General features: G+C 42.8%; 1 protein-coding gene across 3 annotated transcripts in view; it reads left to right on the top strand.

Moving 5' to 3' along the window:
• Nucleotides 1-203: 203 nt before the first annotated feature.
• ANKRD28 (ankyrin repeat domain 28) overlaps nucleotides 204-19,509 on the top strand; it is a 159,436-nt gene continuing 140,130 nt past the window's right edge. For all 3 annotated transcript variants that reach the window (XM_056129662.1, XM_056129660.1, XM_056129661.1), the window contains exon 1: nucleotides 204-422. Coding sequence is in view for 1 of the 3 variants with exons in the window: in XM_056129660.1 (XP_055985635.1) it covers nucleotides 396-422 (27 nt within the window). In the remaining 2 variants the exon portion in view is untranslated. The remainder of the gene's footprint in view (nucleotides 423-19,509) is intronic.

The raw sequence follows: 19,509 nt of genomic DNA, 5'->3' as shown, positions 1-19,509 counted from the left end.
TGGGCGCGCGCCTTACTCTGGCCTCTCCCCCGCGCGGCGTCCAATCGCGGCGGGCGGTGGTGGCAATATTGTGGAGTGGAGTTTGGATGCCGCCGCCGCCGCCGCCACCGCTGCCGCGGGCTGGAGCGGCGCGGCCGCGGGGGCTGCCTGGGTATTCCGGAACGGGGCGTGAGGAGGAGGAGGAGGAAAGGGAGGAAGAGAAGGAGCAGGCGTGAGGAGGAGTGAGGAGCAGCTGCGGCGCCGAGGCCGCCGGGGGAAAAGCGAGGAAGAAAGGAAGGCAGAGGGCGGAGAGTCCTCAGCCGAGGAGGCGGGACCGGCGGGGCGCCTCACCTCTGGGCGAGCGGCGGCGCGGTGCCGCCCCCCTGCCCGGCGGCTCCTCGGCGCGCGCGGCCGCCATGGCGTTCCTCAAACTCCGGGATCAGGTGAGGTGAGGGGCGCCCCGCGCCGAGGGACGCAGGGAGGGACGGAGGGAGCGAGCCTGAGGGCCGGGCACGGTGGGCGAGAGGGGAGCCGGGGGCCGCGCGCGCGCACGCACGCCGGGGCCGAGCCGCCTGTCAGGGGAGACCCCGGGCCGGGGGGGTGGGGGGCGGCCGCCCACGTGCCGCCCGGGGCCGGCCGCCGCCTCAGGGGCGGGTCCCGCGCCCGACGCCCGCGGTCGCGCCGCTGCTCGCGCCCAGGTGAGGCTCCTCCGGGCCTAACAGGTGGCCGCCGCCGCCCGAGCCGCCCGCGCCGCCCGCGCCCTCGGGTCGCGACCTGGTCTCGCCCCGCTCCCCGCGGCCTCGCGGCGAGGTCTCGGGCGGCGCGCCCGGCGACCCCGGCGACCCCGGCCGCCGCATCTGCGTCAGCCTCTGCGGCGGGGACCCGGGTTATTCATTCCGCCTCGCCGCCGGCGCGCTGGCAGAAGGCAGCGTGTGCAAGTTCCCAGACTTGCTTTCGTTGGGCATTTTTTTTTTTTTGGTGTGTGTGTGTGTGTGCATGTGTGCGTGCTCCATCTTAGGTGCCTTTAAACTTGGAGAGGGTGTGTGTGTGTGTGTGTGTGTGTGTGTGTGTGTGTGTGTGTGTGTGTTGGGGGGAGGGGGGTGGGAAAGGGAGTAGCCGAAGCGTTGCGGAGCCGAGTGGAGAAAAAAATGACTTTGTGTTTCGGGGGCGAAGTCGCAACTGTATCCGATGATTTGCACCGCTCGAAACTTGCAAGGCGAGGGTAACAAAGCTTCCAAGCCCTGCAAAAAAGCAAAGAAAAAGCTTTTTATTCCCATCCTCCTCCCCCCCCCCCCCCCCGCTTTTTTTTTTCTTTTTATGAAACGTTGGCGTTTCCTCTTGAAAGCAAGGGGGAAATTAACGTGTGAAACGTACCCAGTTACGGAGACTGGTAATTGAATGCGCAGAGCTTAATTTGGCCTTGAAAAAAAAAAAGATATTGAGTAGATTTGAGAGGAAAATAACTTGCATGCTTTGGGCATCTTATGAAGGTGTGAGCTTCCTCTTGCAAAAATGTGTGGAGGTAGGAAAACTTGGTGTACTTTAAATGTTGTCTCAATGAGCTTGTGCCTTGAAATCTGACTCGAGGTGTTGTGGTAGTTTTCATTTTCTAAGGGAGTTTTGCCAGATGTGTTTTAACAGTAGGACATAATAGTTCAAAAAACCCTACCAATAAGTGCATTGCTTAATGTTAGTCGCTACTAAGTGTGGTAATGTAAATGAATTTAGAAAACTTTTCATTCGGGTCCTCTGTCTTCAGAGCCACATTCCAAAAGCTTGGTAGCTACATGTGCTGTTTGGTCCCACTGATACAGAATGTTTGTGCCATAACATAAAAATTTAAGTTGTAGGGGTAGCACTAATAAACATAGTAAAAGAAAGTGTAACCTATTTCTCCTAATTCTTGCATTTCCTCTGTTTTGCTCTTATTTTTTTTTGTTTTGCTTTTTCTGTTTTTTGGACCACACCTGTCTGCTCAAGGCTTACTACTACTGGCTCTGTGTTCAGGAGATCACTCCTGGTGGGGCACCGGGGCACCATATGGGGTGCTGGGGATTGAACTCAGGTTGGCCATATGCAAGGCAAGTGCCTTACTTACTGACCCCAGCTCTCTAGTCTTTATTTCTATTTTACTCTTTCCGTGTGAAACTCAAGATCTGGGTTTTTCAGCTAATCTCTGGCAGTCTGGTGTACTTTGTGCTTCCTTAAATTATAGTTGAGCTAATGTTTGACTTTTGTTTTCAGTCCTACACCTTTAGAGAAATTACTTTTGAGAGTCACATAACTTTATGCATTAGAATTTAACCTTTTAGGAGTGTGTCCCATTTTATCCAATGTGAGGTTTAAACAAACAGGATTGCTTCAGTTGGATGTATAATACAATTGCACCTTTACATTTGTGTATTTAGGAATTGCTGTTATGAAGCAATTGTGATGGTATTTCAGTTTTACATAGTATTTATTACTAAGTGGTAATAGTATCTAGGTTGTTACTTATAAACTTGATATTTGAACAGGTTAGTAAAAATGAAGGCATTCGCATGGCCCTGAGGGGGAAAAAAGAACATTGAGGCTGTCTTACCTGTAAACTACTAATTGGTCTATTCTGTATTCCTGTCTCTGTTTTCAAAGATTTTGAGAAATACCTTTGTTTTTGCCTTGCTTAAACGGAATAACTGCTTTTAGAATTTCTTGGAGGGGAGAAGATTCTATTCTCTTGAGCAGTAGAACCCAGTTGTTGCGGGTGAGTCAGTGCTTGAACCTAATTGTACAGTGCTCTTTAGGCCATCCTGAACCAATGCACTGGACTACATGCACTGGGCCACAAAGGCTATCCTGGTGTTCCTGATGGTGATCGTGGAGGGAACAGGGCCACCCTGGCCTGCTGGGCAGTTTCCAGGGCTGTATTGGCAGTGTTGAGGGGTAGGGGTGGGCCATTTGGTTCTGGGGTCACACTTAGGACCTATGCATTCAAGACTTGCACCCTAAACCCTGAGCTATCTTCCAGTCTTCTTTGTGAAGGATTTATTTTTTTAATAGGGTTCACAGGCAGTGATGTTGAAGAGGCATCTGGGACTCTGGTCACCCCCTATGTTTCCAGATTGTACTCTGACAGGCTGGGAGGACACAGCGACCATGCAGTGCTGGGGTAGAACACAGGGTTTTGGTCGTGCTAGGTTTGTGGCTTATCACTTGGCCTATCTTCCTGGACCAGGAGGTTATTTTATATGTTGGTATTTTATAAAGCTACATAAAGGATGACGTGAAGAGGGAATAAATTTGTTTGTACAGTGGAAGCTGAAACTTCCCTCTTACTTTACATTAAAGTGTTTGTACAACAACATAACACAGTAACAGCTGCTGTTCAACCCAATGAAGAACTGTGGAGTTTTTTCTATAGCTACTGTTATCAGGATCTTATTTTGGTGGGTGGGGGCTACAACTGGTGATGCTGGGGTGCCATATATTACTGGGGAATCTAACCTGGACCGCTTGTGGGCAGAGCATGAAACTCCAACTCTTTGAGAGAGCTTTCTGGTTCCATTTTTAGGATTTTTACCTGTGTAATAAGCTTAAGGTGATTGATTATATGTGTATGTATGTATGTGTACATATATATATTATACAATAATTACCACAATTGGATTTATTGGAATTTCTTTCCCCTCACATAATTACCTTTTGTGTGTATAAATAATACTTTAAAAATCTGCTTAATTTTCTGATGTATACATTATTGTTAATTATAGTCACCATTTCATACTCAGATACCTAGAATTAATAAGCTAGAACTCATCTTGTAACCAGAAATTTGTACCCTTTAACTTGGTGGTCTTCAACCACCAGTTGACTGATTGGTCCTGGTCTATATGTTAGGGAAGGTAGAAAACAACTGGTTAGGGCTGGAGAAAGAGTACAGAGGTTAAGGTTCCCTGCCTTGCATATAGACCTCTGCAAGTGGTCACTTAAGTACTAATGAGTAGACCCTGAGCACCATGGGTTGTGCCCACCCAAAAGTAAAGAAGAAAACCACTGGTTTACCCCTTGGTTGTAACTACCAGTCTGTGACCCGGCTTTTGGGGCAGGTGCGAAAAGGCTGAAGACCAAACATAGCTTTACATTTTAGTATATCAGCTGTGAACCCTAATGTTTCATAATATGAAAAGTAGTGTTTCTTTGGATAAGGTATAACCAAATCACTCCTGGGAGGCTTAATTGCAGCTGAATGGAGATGATGGCATAGAGAAGCTAGATATGTTGCTGTTCAGTTCTGGGTCATTATGCTCTGCACGTGTGTTCAGTATTTTTAGAACTCGTTTTTCTTTAGGAAGACACAAATCCCTATTAACCAAAAATCTCTATAAATACTGGGTAAGTTGATGTATTGTTGGCAATGGAATCTTTTAAGGGGCAGTTTGTAGCTAATATTTTAGATCAGATTGAAAAATTGCAAAATGAGATTTCTATTAAAATTTTTGGTGAAAGAGCCAAATGGTTATAAACTTTTTAAAAATTGAGAAAATTTACATACCATAAGACTCACCCTTTTAAGTTTATAATTCTCTAGTTTTCAGTATACCCACAAAACTGTACATCCTTTACACAACATTTTCAACATTTTAAAGTGCAATTAGCAGGCATCCACTTTTTTTTTAACCTTCTCTTAGCCTGTCAGCCACTAATCTTGTTTTCTGTCTTCAAAGATGTCTATTCTGGATATTTCATATAAATGGAGTAAAATATGCTGTCTTTTTATATGTGACATTTAGCATAGTTTTAAGGTTCATCCTTTTTGAAGCATAAGTGAGTTGGTCATAAACTTTCAGGTTTTTTGAGTTCTTCAAAATTTCTTTACAAGTTCTTTAAAAGTACTCTTTATTAGTTTTACTGCCTTCTGTAGTGATTTATGTATAAGATCTATTTATTCTATATTTTGACTTTGTTCTATAACAGGAATTAAACTGCATTAACTCTACAGGATAACAGTTTTTGCATTTGGATTATTTTTGTATAGGTACTGTCATTTGTTTTGGGTTAGTGGTCAATACGTAAAGATTATTAATGTATTGAAGATTTTGGTTTTTTGAAGATTTTTTTGGAATAGTTTAAAATGCCTGAAAAACATTGATACCCTGACTAAAATACTCTGTGTAAGATATATATCACTGTCACTGTCCTCCCGTTGTTCATCGATTTGCTTGAGCGGGCCCAGTAACGTCTCCTTGTGTCAGTGGTTACTTTGTTTGGCATATCAAATACGTCACGGGGAGCTTGCCAGGCTTTGCCATGCGGGCGAGATACACTCGGTAGCTTGCCGGGCTCTCAAAGAGGGGCAGAGGAATCGAACTCGGGTCGGCCATGTTGGTTGCATGTAAGGCAAACGCCCTACCCACTGTGCCATCGCTCCAAGATATGTATAGAGTAAAAATTTTTATAGCTCTTGCTTTTTGGTAGAGATTATGGAAAACAAGGGAACAGTTCCATTTGAGCTTCTTACTGGGTGGAAGAGGAGAGAAAAACCTTGATACGTGATATTTTTTATGTAAAAAACTTGACAAGATAAGATTTATAAAGGTAAAGAAAAACATTTGGAGCATGTTATTTGAAAATTTTCTGACTTAACTGATTTGTGAGATGCAGATAATATTTTTGGTAAGACAGTGTGAGATGATCTGATATAGTCAGAGAGAAATCCTTAAGGGTGCTCTGGAGTTATATTAGGTTCACAGGAAGGATTCGTTGACAGTAAACAGTTGTGTAGAAAAGAAGCAAGAAACTATGAAGAAACTCCAGAAAAAAAGTCTATCTGTGATGGTGTAGATAGGAAATTGCTAGTGCTTTGAATATATGGTTATAAAGTTTGAATTTGTTTGGGTTCAGTGAAGTGATAGGAAATTACAATTGGGCTTCCGAAACAAATAGTGGGAAGGGGGTTGGAAAATACACACACTTCTCTTGAGGGGTCACCATTTTTATTAGCTCCTCTGACACCCAAAAGTTAAATAACATGTAAATGATAAGTTTTCTAATAGATAACAGACAATAAAAAGGCACCATTTAGGTGTTACAACTCTTAATCAAAACATGTGTAAAGTTTTTTAGTACAAACTGGTGGTATATCAGATACTAAACAGAAGTAATTTTTCAATGGAAATGAGTACATCTTCAAAGCATATGCTGTAAAGCAGGGCTCATTAAACTTTTTCTTTATGGGACCCCTTTTTGCTTGATAAATACCTTATATTGCTGGTTGGGTTTGAATTTTTGGTCTGTGTGCATTTCTGAAACTACCAGTTGTTACTAATTTTTCATGACCCCTGCATCAGTGTACAATACCATATGAGGTCATGACCCACAGGGTTTTTTTTTTTTTTTTTTTTTTTTTGTGGTCACATCTAGAGGTGCTCAGGGCTACTCCTGCACTCAGGTCTCACTCCTGTTAGAACTTGGTGGACCATTTGCAATGTCTGCAGTTGTACCAGGATTGGCTGTGTGCAAGACAAGGGCCTTAACTCCTGTACATACTATCTCTGGTTCCTCAAATGAAATTTTTGTTTTTGCTTTTTTGGGGGTCACACCTGGCAATTCACAGGGGTTACTCCTGTCTCTGCACTCGGGAGTCACTCCTGGCAGTGCTCAGGGGACCATGTGGGATGCTGGGAATCAAACCTGGGTCAGCCGCGTGCAAGGCAAATGCCCTACCCGCTGTGCTATCTCTCTAGCCCCTCAAATGAAATTTTTGTTGTTGTGTAGTTCCACTTGGAAATTAAGCATGAAAATGTTATTTTTGTAAATCAAAACATTGATTATGGTAGTTTTTAAAAATGCAGGCAGAGAATGCGTGTAGTTAGATTTGAGTTGCAGTAGGTTTTTCAGCATTTTACATATTTTATAATTTTTCTTGACTAAGATAAAATTCATGATCAAGTACCATTCTCCACCTGGGCTGGAATGAAATGCTTCTGGAAAATGTTTCATGCCTGGGGAAAATAGTTTAGATTGAATTTTTTCTGGGCGGGGGGGTGTGGAAGGGGAAAGGGTTACTGTTCTATGGACAATTCACATTAAAACAGTCACACATAGTATTCCTAATTCAACTGTCACTGTCCTCCCATTGTTCATCGATTTTTCTCAAGTGGGCCCAGTAATGTCTCCGTCATGAGACTTTGTTGTTACTGTGTTTGGCATATCGAATACGTCACAGGGAGCTTGTCAGGCTTTGCCGTGCGGGCGAGGGGCGGAGGAATCGAACTTGGGTCGGCCATGTTGGCTGTGTGCAAGGCTAACGCCCTACCCGCTGTGTTATCTCTCCAGCCCTCCTAATTCAAAACAAAAATTAATGAAAGGTCACCTTTCAGCTGTAACTGCTGTGGTTGTCATCTTCCAGTAAACCATTGCAATGATCAAAACAGAGGGAAAGAGAAGAGACACCCACTTTAGATTTTCTAGACCTTCTAGAAAATATAAGTTGTTTCTTTCAGGGTCACTGTTCAAAATGGCATGCCCCACAAATGACCATGACAAAACTGGGAGAATCTGTGGTGTTAACCCAGCATGTTATTGGCATTATTGTAAGTGAAAGTAAGTGAAAGGCAAGATTCTTGCCAAGAGAATTAATGTTCATATTGGCATATTAGGCACTTTAAGAGTTGAGATAGCTTCCTAAAATGTGAATGAAAATCATCAGCAAAAAAATGAAGCGAAAGTTATTTGGTTTCAACTGAAGCTCCAGCGTTTCTTCTCGGAGAAGCATACTACGTGAGAATAGTGGAAAGGAGCCTGAGCTGTTGAAATAATTCTGAGGATTTCATGGCATGATAGGTGCTTTTAAAAAAGAAGGAAGGCCTTTGGACTGTTAAAAAACCATTAGTGAAATCTCCAGTTACTTTAATAAATGCTGCTTTAAAGTGTTACAGCTCTTTGTACATGAGTGGAATTAAAAAGATTAAAATTTAAGTATTTCAAGTTTAATTTTTATCCATGTTCCCCTACCTCAGTTATGTTATTAGGTGATTTATTCCTTTTTTTTTATGTGATAATGAATTTAAGAGAGAGGGAAAACATAGATACCAGTAAGATTCTGTATAGATGTGAATTGACATAAGAAGCAAGTTCTGAATGGAATTACCACTACAACTTAAGTGAGAACTTCACCTTTGTTTGGTAAATATAAATCCAAGTTTATAATTGATGATTTACTTGTTTATATTTATTATACACTTAAAGCTCTGTTTTTTTCCACTTTGGGGAGTTGCCATTTGATCCAGTGGTGCTCAAAGCTTATTTCTGGGTCTGTGCACAGGCATCAGGTACTAAGGGGACCATCTGTGGAACCTGGGATTGAAAAGGGCAGTAGTGTGCAAGGCAAGTGCCTTAACCCTTGTACTATTTTTTTGTTCCCTCCTTCCACTCTTAAATTTTCAGGATTTAAGGGCAGAGGTAACATTAAAAATTCAGCAAGGGACAGCTGAGGTAATTAATAAACAGAAAATAATTGCTTCTGAAGTAAATGCTTATTCTAGAACCAGAGTTAGAGTCAAGTGCTACATCTAACTTCATTTCCTAATACTAAGGGTGCTCCCATATTCTCTCCTCCCCACCCCCACCAAAATCACAAACTTGATATTTTACATTGGAAGTATAAATTAGTCTGGTGAGGCAGACTTTAGTGTTGAATCTGTTTCTGGACGACTACACTTAATCTTTTTTTCCAAATTTATTTTTATTTGGGGGGCACACACCCTTGGTGCTTATTTCTGGTTTGGTCCTGGGGGGACAAAAACTTGGCAACCATAAAGTATTGGGGAGCTAACATAGGCCTTCATCAGGCAGAGGTTCAGCTTTTTCTTTTTTAAGCAGCCTGACTAATACACAATTCGCAAAGCAAATTAGGTTGGGAAGTTAAATGATATTTAGTATACAAGTGTCATAGCATATCAACTTTAAAGTAGCACTGTCCTCCTGTTGCTCATCAATTTGCTCAAGCGGGCCCAGTAATGTGTCCATTGTGAGACTTGTTTCTGTGTTTGGCATATCGAATATGTCACGGTTAGCTTGCCAGGCCTTGACATTCGGGCGAAATACTCTCAGTTGCTTACTGGGCTCTCCGAGAGGGGCAGAGGAATTGAACCCTGCTTGACTGGGTTGGCAGCTTGCAAGGCAAACTCCCTACCTGCTGTGCTCCAGCCCAACTTTAAAGTAGTTAATCACAAAGAAAACCTTTTTTAAAAAAAGTTTTTTTTTTATTAGTGAGACTTACAAATTATTGTAGACTTACAAACTTTCACGTTTAGCTTTCAGTTATACAGAGATCAAGTACCCATCGCTCCACCAGTGCCCATTCTCCACCACCAATGAACTCAGTTGCCCTCCCACCCTCCCCCCAAACTCCCCCAACCTGCCCCACCTCTATGGCAGGGCATTCCCTTTTGCTCTCTCTTTCCTTTAGGGTGTTGTGGTTTGCAATATTGAGTGGCGTCGTGTTCAGTCTGTAGTCTACTTTTAGCACATGTCTTGCATCCCGAGCGAGTCCTCCAAACACCCTTTACTTGGTGTTGCCTTCTCTGTCTGAGCTGTGTTTTCTCCCAGCATGTGCTGCCGGCTTCCAAGCTGTGGGGCAGACCTCTTGGTACTTATCTCAACTATTCTTGGGTGTTCATCTCCCATTCTGTTACTTTATATTCCCCAGATGAGTGCAGTCTTTCTGTGTCTGTCCCTCTCTTTCTGACTCATTTCGCTTAGCATGATACTTTCCATGTAGAACCACTTGTTTGCATATTTCATGACTTCATCCTTTCTAACTGCTGCATAGTATTCCATTGTGTAGATGCACCAAAGTTTCTTTAACCAGTCATCTGTTCTTGGGCACTCAGGTTTTTTCCCAGATTTTGGCTATTGTGAACAGTGCAGCAGTGAACATACAAGTGCAGATGTCATTTCGACTATACTTTTTTGCCTCTCTGGGATATATTCCCAGGAGTGGTATTGCTGGGTCAAATGGGAGCTCAGTTTCTAATTTTTTGAGAATCGTCCATACTGTTTTCCAAAAGGACTGAACCAGTTGGCATTCCCACCAGCAGTGAAGGAGGGTCCCTTTCTCACCACATCCACGCCAACACCAGTTGCCTTTGTTCTTTTGGATGTGGGTCAGTCTCTGTGGTGTGAGATGATATCTCATTGTTGTTTTGATCTGCATCTCCCTGATGATTAGTGAGGTAGAACATTTTCTCATGTGCCTTTTGCCATTTGGATTTCTTCTTTGAGAACGTTTTTGTTCATTTCGTCACCCCATTTTTTGATGGGGTTGAATGTTTTCTTCTTGTGGAGTTCAACCAGTGATTTATATATCCTTAATATCAACCCCTTATCGGATGGGTATTGTGTGAATATTCTTTCCTATTCTGTAGATTGTCTCTGTATTTTGGTCACTGTATCTTTCCGTGTCAGAAGCTTCTTAATTTAGTATAGTCCCATTTGTTTATTGCTGTTTCCACTTGGTTGGTCAGGGGCATGCCATCTTTGAAGATACTGTTAGCCTCAATATCGTGGAGGGTTTTGCCAACCTTGTCTTCAGTGTACCTTATGGATTCCGGTCTGATGTTGAGGTCTTTAATCCATTTTGATCTGACTTTTGTGCATGGTGTTAAGTCGAGGTCTAAGCCCATTTTTTTGCATGTGGTTGTCCAGTTATGCCAGCACCATTTGTTAAAGAAGCTTTCCTTGCTCCACTTCACATTTCTTGCTCCCTTATCAAAGATTAGATGTTCATACATTTGGGGTTGTGTGTAGGGATATTCCACCCTGTTCCATTGGTCTGCAGCTCTGCCTTTGTTCCAGTACCATGCTGTTTTAATTGTTACCGCTTTGTAGTAGAGTTTGAGGTTGGGAAGGGGGATGCCTCTCATCGTCTTTTTCCCAAGAATTGCCTTAGCTACTCGTGAGCATTTGTTGTTCCAAATGAATTTTAGGAGTGCTTGATCCATTTCTTTGAAGAATTTCACGGTATCCTTATAGGGATTGCATTGAATCTGTATAGTGCCTTGGGGAATATTGCCATTTTGACAATGTTAATTCTTCCTATCCATGAGCGGGTATGTGTTTCCATTTCCTCATGTCCTCTTTTATTTCATGGACTAGCGTTTTGTAGTTTTATTTGTAGAGGTCCTTTACCTCCTTAGTTAGGCTGATTACAAAAAAGACCTTTAACTCTAAATTCTTACTAAGACCTTCATTCTCCTTGACTCAATCATTCGGAATAACTTTCTGTGTATATTTATGCTTTTCACTTATGTTTCTAAGGTCCCCCTACAATTATAATGTGCATAAATATTTTATTGCCTTATACTAAATATATATTCCATTGTATCATGACACACATTATCAACTCAACAGTCAATGGATACTTGAGTTATTTCCACTTTGTAGTTGGTTTTGAATATTTGTGTGCAAGTTGTACGGGCATCAGTTTTCATTTCTCATGCATGTAAACTTAGTGGGCTAGCTGGGTTATATGGTAATTCTGTATTTAGTCATTTCCGAGAGAGACGGTCTGTTTCCCAGAGGGGCTGTATTATTTTTTATTCCTATCCACAAAATCTGAGGATTCCAGTTTTTCTACAACAGTCACTGTCACTGTCACTGTCACTGTCCTCCTGTTGCTCATTGATTTCCTCAAGCGGGCCCAGTAACATCTCCATTATGAGACTTTGTTGTTACTGTGTTTGGCATATCGAATACGCCACGGGTAGCTTGCCAAGCTTTGCCTTGCAGGCGAGATACTCTCGGTAGCTTTCTGGGCTCTCCGAGAAGGGCGGAGGAATCGAATTCGAGTCTGCCATGTTGGCCGCTTGCAAGGCAAATGCCCTACCCGCTGTGCTATCGCTCCAGCCCTTGTACAACAGTATTTGGTAGAATTCATCTGTTGAAGCTATATGTTAGAACATGAACTTTTCAATTCATTTATTTCAGGGCCAGAGAGATAGTAAAGAGGTTAAGGTGCTTACTTGGCTTGTATGCTTACGGTCAACCCCAGTTCCATTCCCTATACCATATGTCCTTCCTTCCTCCCCTAGCACAGAGCCAAGAGCAGCCTTCTTTGGTTCTGCTGGGTATGGCCTCATCTGCTCTATGAAAAGAAAAATTATTTCTTAGTGTATGGGAAGTGTATTCAGATTTTGTATTTTTGTCAGTTGTTTTTAATACTTTCAGAGAATTTGTTCATTTGTTGTCTAATTTGTTAGTATAAAGCAGTTCATAGTATCCACTTTGGGGGGAGGGAGGTTTGGGCTACACCCAGCTTGGCATGGGGTTTACTCCTTGCTCTGTGCTCAGGGATCACTCCTGGCAGACTCAGGGGAACCCTGTGGGGTGCTGGAGATAGAACCCAAGTTGACTGCATGCAAGGCAAGTACTCTACCAGCAGTACTATCTCTCCAGTACCTAATATTTTTATATCTTTGTCTGAAAGGTGGGCGGAGTGATAGCATAGCCAGTAGGGCGTTTGCCTTGCACGAAGCCGAACCAGGTACGATTTCTTTGCCTGGCAAGAGAGGCAGAGAGCCTGGCAAGCTACTGGGAGTATTCATCCCGCAGGCAGGCAAAGCCTGGCAAGCTATCCCTGACATATTTGATATGCCAAAAAACAGTAACAAGTCTCACAATGGAGATGTTACTGGTGACCCCTCAAGCAAATCAATGAACAATGGGAGGGCACTGCTACAGTGCTACAGTGCTACAGTGTCTGAAAGGTTGGTAATGATGTACTCTTTTTTTCATTCTTGGTTTTGAACATTTGTCTTCCATCATTTTCACACTGTTCCTTTTTTGTGTCCCCTACCTAAGATAGCACAACGGTAGGGCATTTGCCTTGCACGCAGCCAACATGGCCGACCCGAGTTCGATTCCTCTGCCCCTCTCGGAGAGCCCGGCAAGCTACCGAGAGTATCTCGCCCGCACTACCGAGAGTATCTCGCCCGCACGGCAGACTCTGGCAAGCTCCCCCTGACGTATTGATATGCCAAACACAGTAACAACAAAGTCTCCAATGGAGCCGTTAGGGCAAATCGATGATCAACGGGAGGGCCTTTACTTTACTTTACCTAAAATTTTGTTAATTTGTTTGTTTTGGGTCCCAGCCAGCTATGTTTAGGTCCTGGTTCTGCTCTTAGGAATTGCTCCTGGCAGTGCATAGGGGACCTTACGGAATCCCAGAGATTGAATCTAGGTCTGCCGAGTGCAAGTTGAACACCTACCTGCTGTACTATCACTGAGGCCCCAAGGTTTATTAATTTTCTTACCTTTTCAAAGAAACACTTTTTGGTGTTACTGATTCCCTCCCACTCCCCTTTTGGGGGAGGGGGCAGGGTTGTCAGACTTTCATCTGAAAGTGCTCAGGGTTTACTCCTGGCTCTGTGCTCAGGAATTACTCCTGAAGAGCTTGGGGAGGGTGACCAAGGGATTGAAGTGGGGTGCCAGGGATTGAAGCTCTATCCACTGCATGCAAGGTGAGTGCCTTACTGTCTTTACTATCTCTTTGGGCCTAAGTTTTTGATTCTTTACTTTAAGTTTATTTTAGACTTTGAGTCTCAGATATACGATGAAAAAAGAAAATAATGTCCTACTACTCATTATTCTTGTTAGATTCTGTAGTAGATGACTCTTGTCAACTTCTCAATGGATGGGTTTTTTTCCCCCTTGAGTTATTATCTATAGGAGAAGACTTGTTAATGCATTACTCTCATGCCGAAAGGAGTACAAGAACTTTTTTTTTTAACAGATATCGAATTTATTTATCTATGTATTGCTTTTTGGGTCACACCCCGGTGATACTCCTAGCTCTGCACTCAGGAATGACTCCTGGCGGTCCTCAGGGGACCATATGGGGTGCTGGGAATCGAACCCGGGTCGGCCGTGTGCAAGGCAAATGCCCTACCTGCTGAACTATCGCTCCTGCCTCAAGAACTTTTTTTTAATGGCAATTTTAAAAACATTTTCAAGGGTTTAACTAATGGAACAGTGCAGTCTTCTGCCCCCGCGCCTGGGTGTTCCTTCCCGGGGCCCCTTGGAGCGGAGCGGGTTGAGCTTTCCTCCCCGCCCCGACCAGGGCTCCGGCAGCCGAAGACCTCCAGGACCAGCCACCACCATGCTGAGACCACTCTCCGCACACATGAAGGTACTGGCAGAGGGACAAAGCCACGCGGGTTCCGGGGCCGAGACCTCCAAGCCTACTCGGATTGGAGTCGAGCATCTTCCACCCAGATCCTCCAAATTCCAGTAGGCGGGGGTCACACCCACCACCTGGCCCCCTGGCGCCGTGTAATCCCATCAGCGGCCAAGACTCAGAGGCTATAAAATCCAGATCCCGGAACCGCACGGCTGCAAATGCGGCCGCGTGACATCTTATCAAAACTTTTTTTTTTATGACATCTTATTGTCTCATTCCTACTTTGGACAAACTTGCAGGCTATTGAATGTAGCCTGCCCACAGGGCAGAGTCTGGCAAACTCCCCGTGGCCTACCAAATATGCCAAATACCAGTAACAATGATGGGTCTCATTCTCCTAAAGAGCTGTGAATATAATCTCAGGGCTAGGATGAAAGAGACGTTACTGGGGCCTGCTCGAGGCAATCAACGAATAACAGGATGATGAAATGAAATGAAATGAAAACTAATGGAAGTAAGAATTGAAATTGGGATAATTTACCTATTTAGTCTTGAATTTAATCTTTGTTGAAGAGTACAGCGGCATAGTTTTGCCCCTTCAGACATATAATTATGTCATAATTTAATTTTTAATTTATGCATATAATCATATGGCAGATTATTTTACATTCTGGAGTATAGAATAATTTTTTTACATATTGTATTTAGTACTTTGATACATTAATATTTACGAGAATGCTGGAAGTGGAACCCATTAAATTATTTTCTGTTTTTGCTTTTTGGGTCACATCTGGCGATGCACAGGGGTTACTCCTGGCTTTGCTCTCAGGAGTTACTCCTGGTGGTGCTCAGGGGACCGTATGGGATGCTGGGAATCGAACCTGGGTTGGCAGCATGCAAGGCAAACACCCTACCCGCTGTGCTATCCTCCAGCCCTATTGTTTTCTTTATCAGGATCATGATCCTGTTATTTGTTGATTGCCTCGAGCAGGCCCCAGTAATGTCTCCTTCGTCCTAGCCCTGAGGTTTTTAAAAAAGTGCCATATTCAAGGCTCTTTCAGAGTTAGGAGAATGAGACCCTTCATTATTACTGGTATTTGGCATATTGGATACGCCACAGGGAGTTTGCCAGACTCTGCCGTGTGGGCAGGTTACATTCGGTAGCTTGCCAGTTTGTCCAAATATATATATATTTTGCTTTTTGAATTACACCTAGTAATGCTTAGGGGTTATCCTGGCTCTGCACTCAGGAATGACTCCTGTCAGTGCTTGGGGGACCCTATGGGATGCTGGGAATCGAAACCGAGTTGGCCGCATGCAAGGCAAATGCCCTCCCTGCTGACTATTGCTCTGGCTCCCATATATATATATATATATATACATATATATATATATTTTTTAAACATTTTATGAGGAGGTTTTTAGGAAGGGGAAGGAGGGAGAGAAAGTGAGATAATCGGGGCTGGAGCCGTAGCACAGTGGGGAGGGCGTTTGCCTTACATGCAGCCGACCCGGGTTTTCTTTATAGCATTATCTAAACTAATTTTTTTTGTTGTTGTTGTTTACCCATTTTAGTTTATTGGAGAGTTTTACAAGGCTGTGTTCAAGAGTGACCCCTTGTGCTTGGGGGACCATATGTGGTGTTTGGAATTAGAATTGGGGTTGGTGAGATGCAAGATAAATTCTTTACTTCCTGTATTATCTCTGGCCCATGTTTACTAGTTTATGATTTTTCTTCTATTGGAATGTAAACTCTTAAGAAGTCATCAGCCATGTCTATTAGAAGTATCTCTATTATCTTTAATAATGCCTTCCATCTAGTGAACAGTTAAATAACTACTCGTAATTCTGAACAAATATATCTGAGATGGGTCTCTAGTATCTATATAATCTGTTTTGTTTTGATTTTTCAGATTTTTTTTTTGAGTCACACCTGGTATTGCCTCTAGCTCTGCCAGGGATTGAACCTGCATCAGCCACGTGCAAGGCAGGACCATGTGGTGCCAGAAATAAATGTCTGTGTGTTCTTAAAAAGCATCCAATTAATTTTGATTTACTTGCCCAGCATTGAGAATCACTGGCACCCCTTTATTGTCTGAAATCCCATAATGTGCATAAGATATAAAAGATCACATACTATTACTGAAAGATCATTTTTATTCTTCCATCTTTAATAGGTAAGCTGATTTAGTTCCTTAGAAGAAAATTTAGTTCAGAACTTTTTCCGGGGCTGGAGCAATGGTACAGTGAGTAGGGCAATAGCCTTGCACGCGGCTGATGCAGGTTCAATCCCTGGCATCCCACATTGTTCCCTGAGCATTGCCAGAGGTAATTCCTGAGCATAGAGCCAGGAGCAACCGCTGAGCATTGCTGGGTGTGACCCAAAAAAGCAAAAAAACAGAAAAAGAACTTTATTCCAAGTAGGTCTTGTAAATATGACTCAGAATGGACAGTTGTTTTCCACTATTAGTTACAGTTTGGAATGTGAGGTGCTGGATCTAAAATTTATTTCAGTGATTTATTTTCTAAAATATATCTCTATTTTTTTACTATTTTATTGTTGGAGGAGGAAGTCATACCAGGCAATGCTTTGGCTCAGGACTAGTCCATGTGACACGGGGGTGCTAGAGATTGAATTTGGATTGAATTTGGGGCAATATATCAGGTGTGTGCTCTAGCAGTTAAGCTACACCATTTAACCATTCCTTTCCTCCCCTCCTCCCCTTCAAAAGAATGTAAGAAAGATTGGACTTTCTAAATTATTTTTCTCCAAAGTAGTGATTCACCATAGCAGAAGGTAAGGAGTATTTTGCAATGACTGGAGACATTATATCTAACTAGTAAGAGTCAAAGAAACTTCTTAACACCAGTGGACTGAAGCCAGGTATGTTGCTAAAACTCAACAACAAAGAATCATCTGTTCTGAAATGTCAGAGGTTGAGAAAGGTTGCTTTAAAACAGGTTTCTCAAAGAAAGCAGTGGTGGTTAATGTGGAATTTGGCAGCTAAAGGAATTTTGTACCTGTGTTAGCATATGTGTAGACACACAGACACACAGTCCCCTTTAATGGATTTCTGTACCCTGTGTCAGTGTATGTGTAGAGACACAAACACACACAGTTTAGGGCAAAACTAAATGTCTTATGTAGAAAAACCTGTATATGGTAAATTGGATTTATAAACTGATATTGCCCAACAAGTAGCCATATAGACCCCTGTAGTCCCTTAAGTGCCACAGGTAAAAATTGCATAAATGGATGGGGGGGGCAGGAAGCACAAAGTACAGGATATTCCAAGGAGGCTACAGGTGAAAATTGTGTAAAAATTGTGTAAAAATTATGTAATTGGGGAGTTAGTGCTAAGATGAGACTAGGTGGTCACAGACAGAAGTGAGAAGAAAAGAAGTGACTGAGAAAAGAATCGGAAAAAGGTTGAGAAATAATGCTCTAGAGTTTGGTTATGATGATATGAACTGAGCAGAGTTGCTGTGTTCATGGCAATGCTTTATCACCGTTAGTACTTAGTGAAAGAATACAGATTGAAACCAGCAGTAGGGAGAGAACAGCAGATTCCAGGGGCATTCCAAGTAAGAACTTTAGGTTCTCTATCCCATCGGAATTTTAGAGACTGGACTTAGGTCTTCCGACAGTCAGTTGTGACAGCCTGGAAGGAGGAAAATAAGCCTGTTAAGGGAACTCATCTGAGCTTTGTGTCCAGGGTTTATGTTAGGGGTGAGTTACGTAGGTATGACTAGTTACTTCTGTGGCTGAACTTTTTAAGTTGAAGTTGTACTGTTCAAAGCCCTCAGCAAAAATCACACAGCTAGATTGGTGTGACCCAAGGCACTCGGGTAAACAAAGATAACTTTTGTTAAATAGGACCTTCCAAAGGCTTAGAGGTTACCAGTAGCTGGGCAAGGGCCAAGTCTTTCTGTGCCAAGGTTAATTCTTTACTACATACTCTGGGCTTGCCGTTTTGGAAACAAATAGCTGAGAGATCCTCAGACATTAAAGTAAAGTAAAAGTAAAGGCCCTCCCGTTGATCGTCGATTTGCTCGAGCGGGCCCAGTAACGTCTCCATTGGAGCTATAGTACAGCGGGTAGGGCGTTTGCCTTATACATGGCCGACCAGGGTTCGATTCCCAGCATCCCATATGGTTCCCCGAGCACTGCCAGCAGTAATTCCTGAGTGCATGAGCCAGGAGTAAGCCTTGTGCATTGCCGGGTGTGACCCAAAAAGCAAAAAAAAAAAAGAAAAAAAACTTGACTAAGTGTGATTTAGAGAAAGAAACCCCCTTGATGTTATCTCATCTGAAGTCGGTCATCATTACTTTAATGTATGTAATGCTTGTCTGGTTAGACCTTTTTGAGGGGGGCTAGAGTGCTCATATGGTAGGTAAGGCTTTTGTCTTGCCTATGACCTACTTGGGTCCAATCCATGGTCATACCCTCAGCCCACCCCCAGCCCACCAGGAGTGATTTCTAATTGCAGAGCCAGGAGTAAGCCCTTGAACAGCATCAGTTGTGCACCACCCTCCTCCTAAAAAAAAAAAAATCCCACTTGTGATGGGTAAGCATGACTTTGTTTAGCAAAGATTTTAAGAAATATTTGTGAGGTCACTGAGTGAGCAAAGGCAGTGTGGGGTGTAGAGCTGTCGTGGATCCAAAGAACATCAGGCACTGGGGAAGAGAAATCTGTTAGGGATTTTGTTAAATACCTAAAGGCAATGATTTCATACCCTCCATATTAGTATTTTTGCTAAGCAGATTTGGTCAAAAAATTTTTTAGTTTTGGTACTTTATATCTTAGGGTAGGAGGTGCTGGGCCTTAACCTAGCAGTTCTCAGGGCTTACTGTTGGTTCTGGAATCAGGGATCACTTCTGGTTGGGTTCAGGAAATCAGGAAATGTTATGTGGTCCTGAGTATAATGACCTTTCCCATACACAACATTTCAATTTTGATTAAATGCTGTTTTTTATTTTGCTGATTATATTTTTGTATTTAAGAAATTATTGCTGAATCTAATGTTAGGAAGTTTTCCCTCTGTTTTAAATTTTATGGTTATACCTCTTACATTGATTCAGTTTGAGTTAGTATGTGTTTAGTGTATTCCAAGTGTTCAACTTCATTCTTCTGCATATGGGTATACTCTTTTCCCAACGCTGTTTGTTGAAGACTGTCCTTACCACGAGTGGAATGTTTTGGTGACACTGTTGACATTTGAACATACACACATAAACATATCTCAAGGATTTATTTCTGTACCCTGGTCTATTCCATTGATTTGTTGTTGACTTATTGTGTATCTATTTTTCCCTTGTTGCTTTTGTTTGATGGACCACCTCTGGTAGTGATCAGGGGCTGCTCTTG

The sequence above is a fragment of the Sorex fumeus genome, unplaced genomic scaffold (assembly GCF_029834395.1).
Source record: "Sorex fumeus unplaced genomic scaffold, SorFum_2.1 ptg000072l, whole genome shotgun sequence".
Taxonomy (NCBI): Eukaryota; Metazoa; Chordata; class Mammalia; order Eulipotyphla; family Soricidae; genus Sorex; species Sorex fumeus.
Note: the sequence above shows the minus strand (reverse complement) of the source record. Positions and strands in the feature narration are given on the sequence as shown.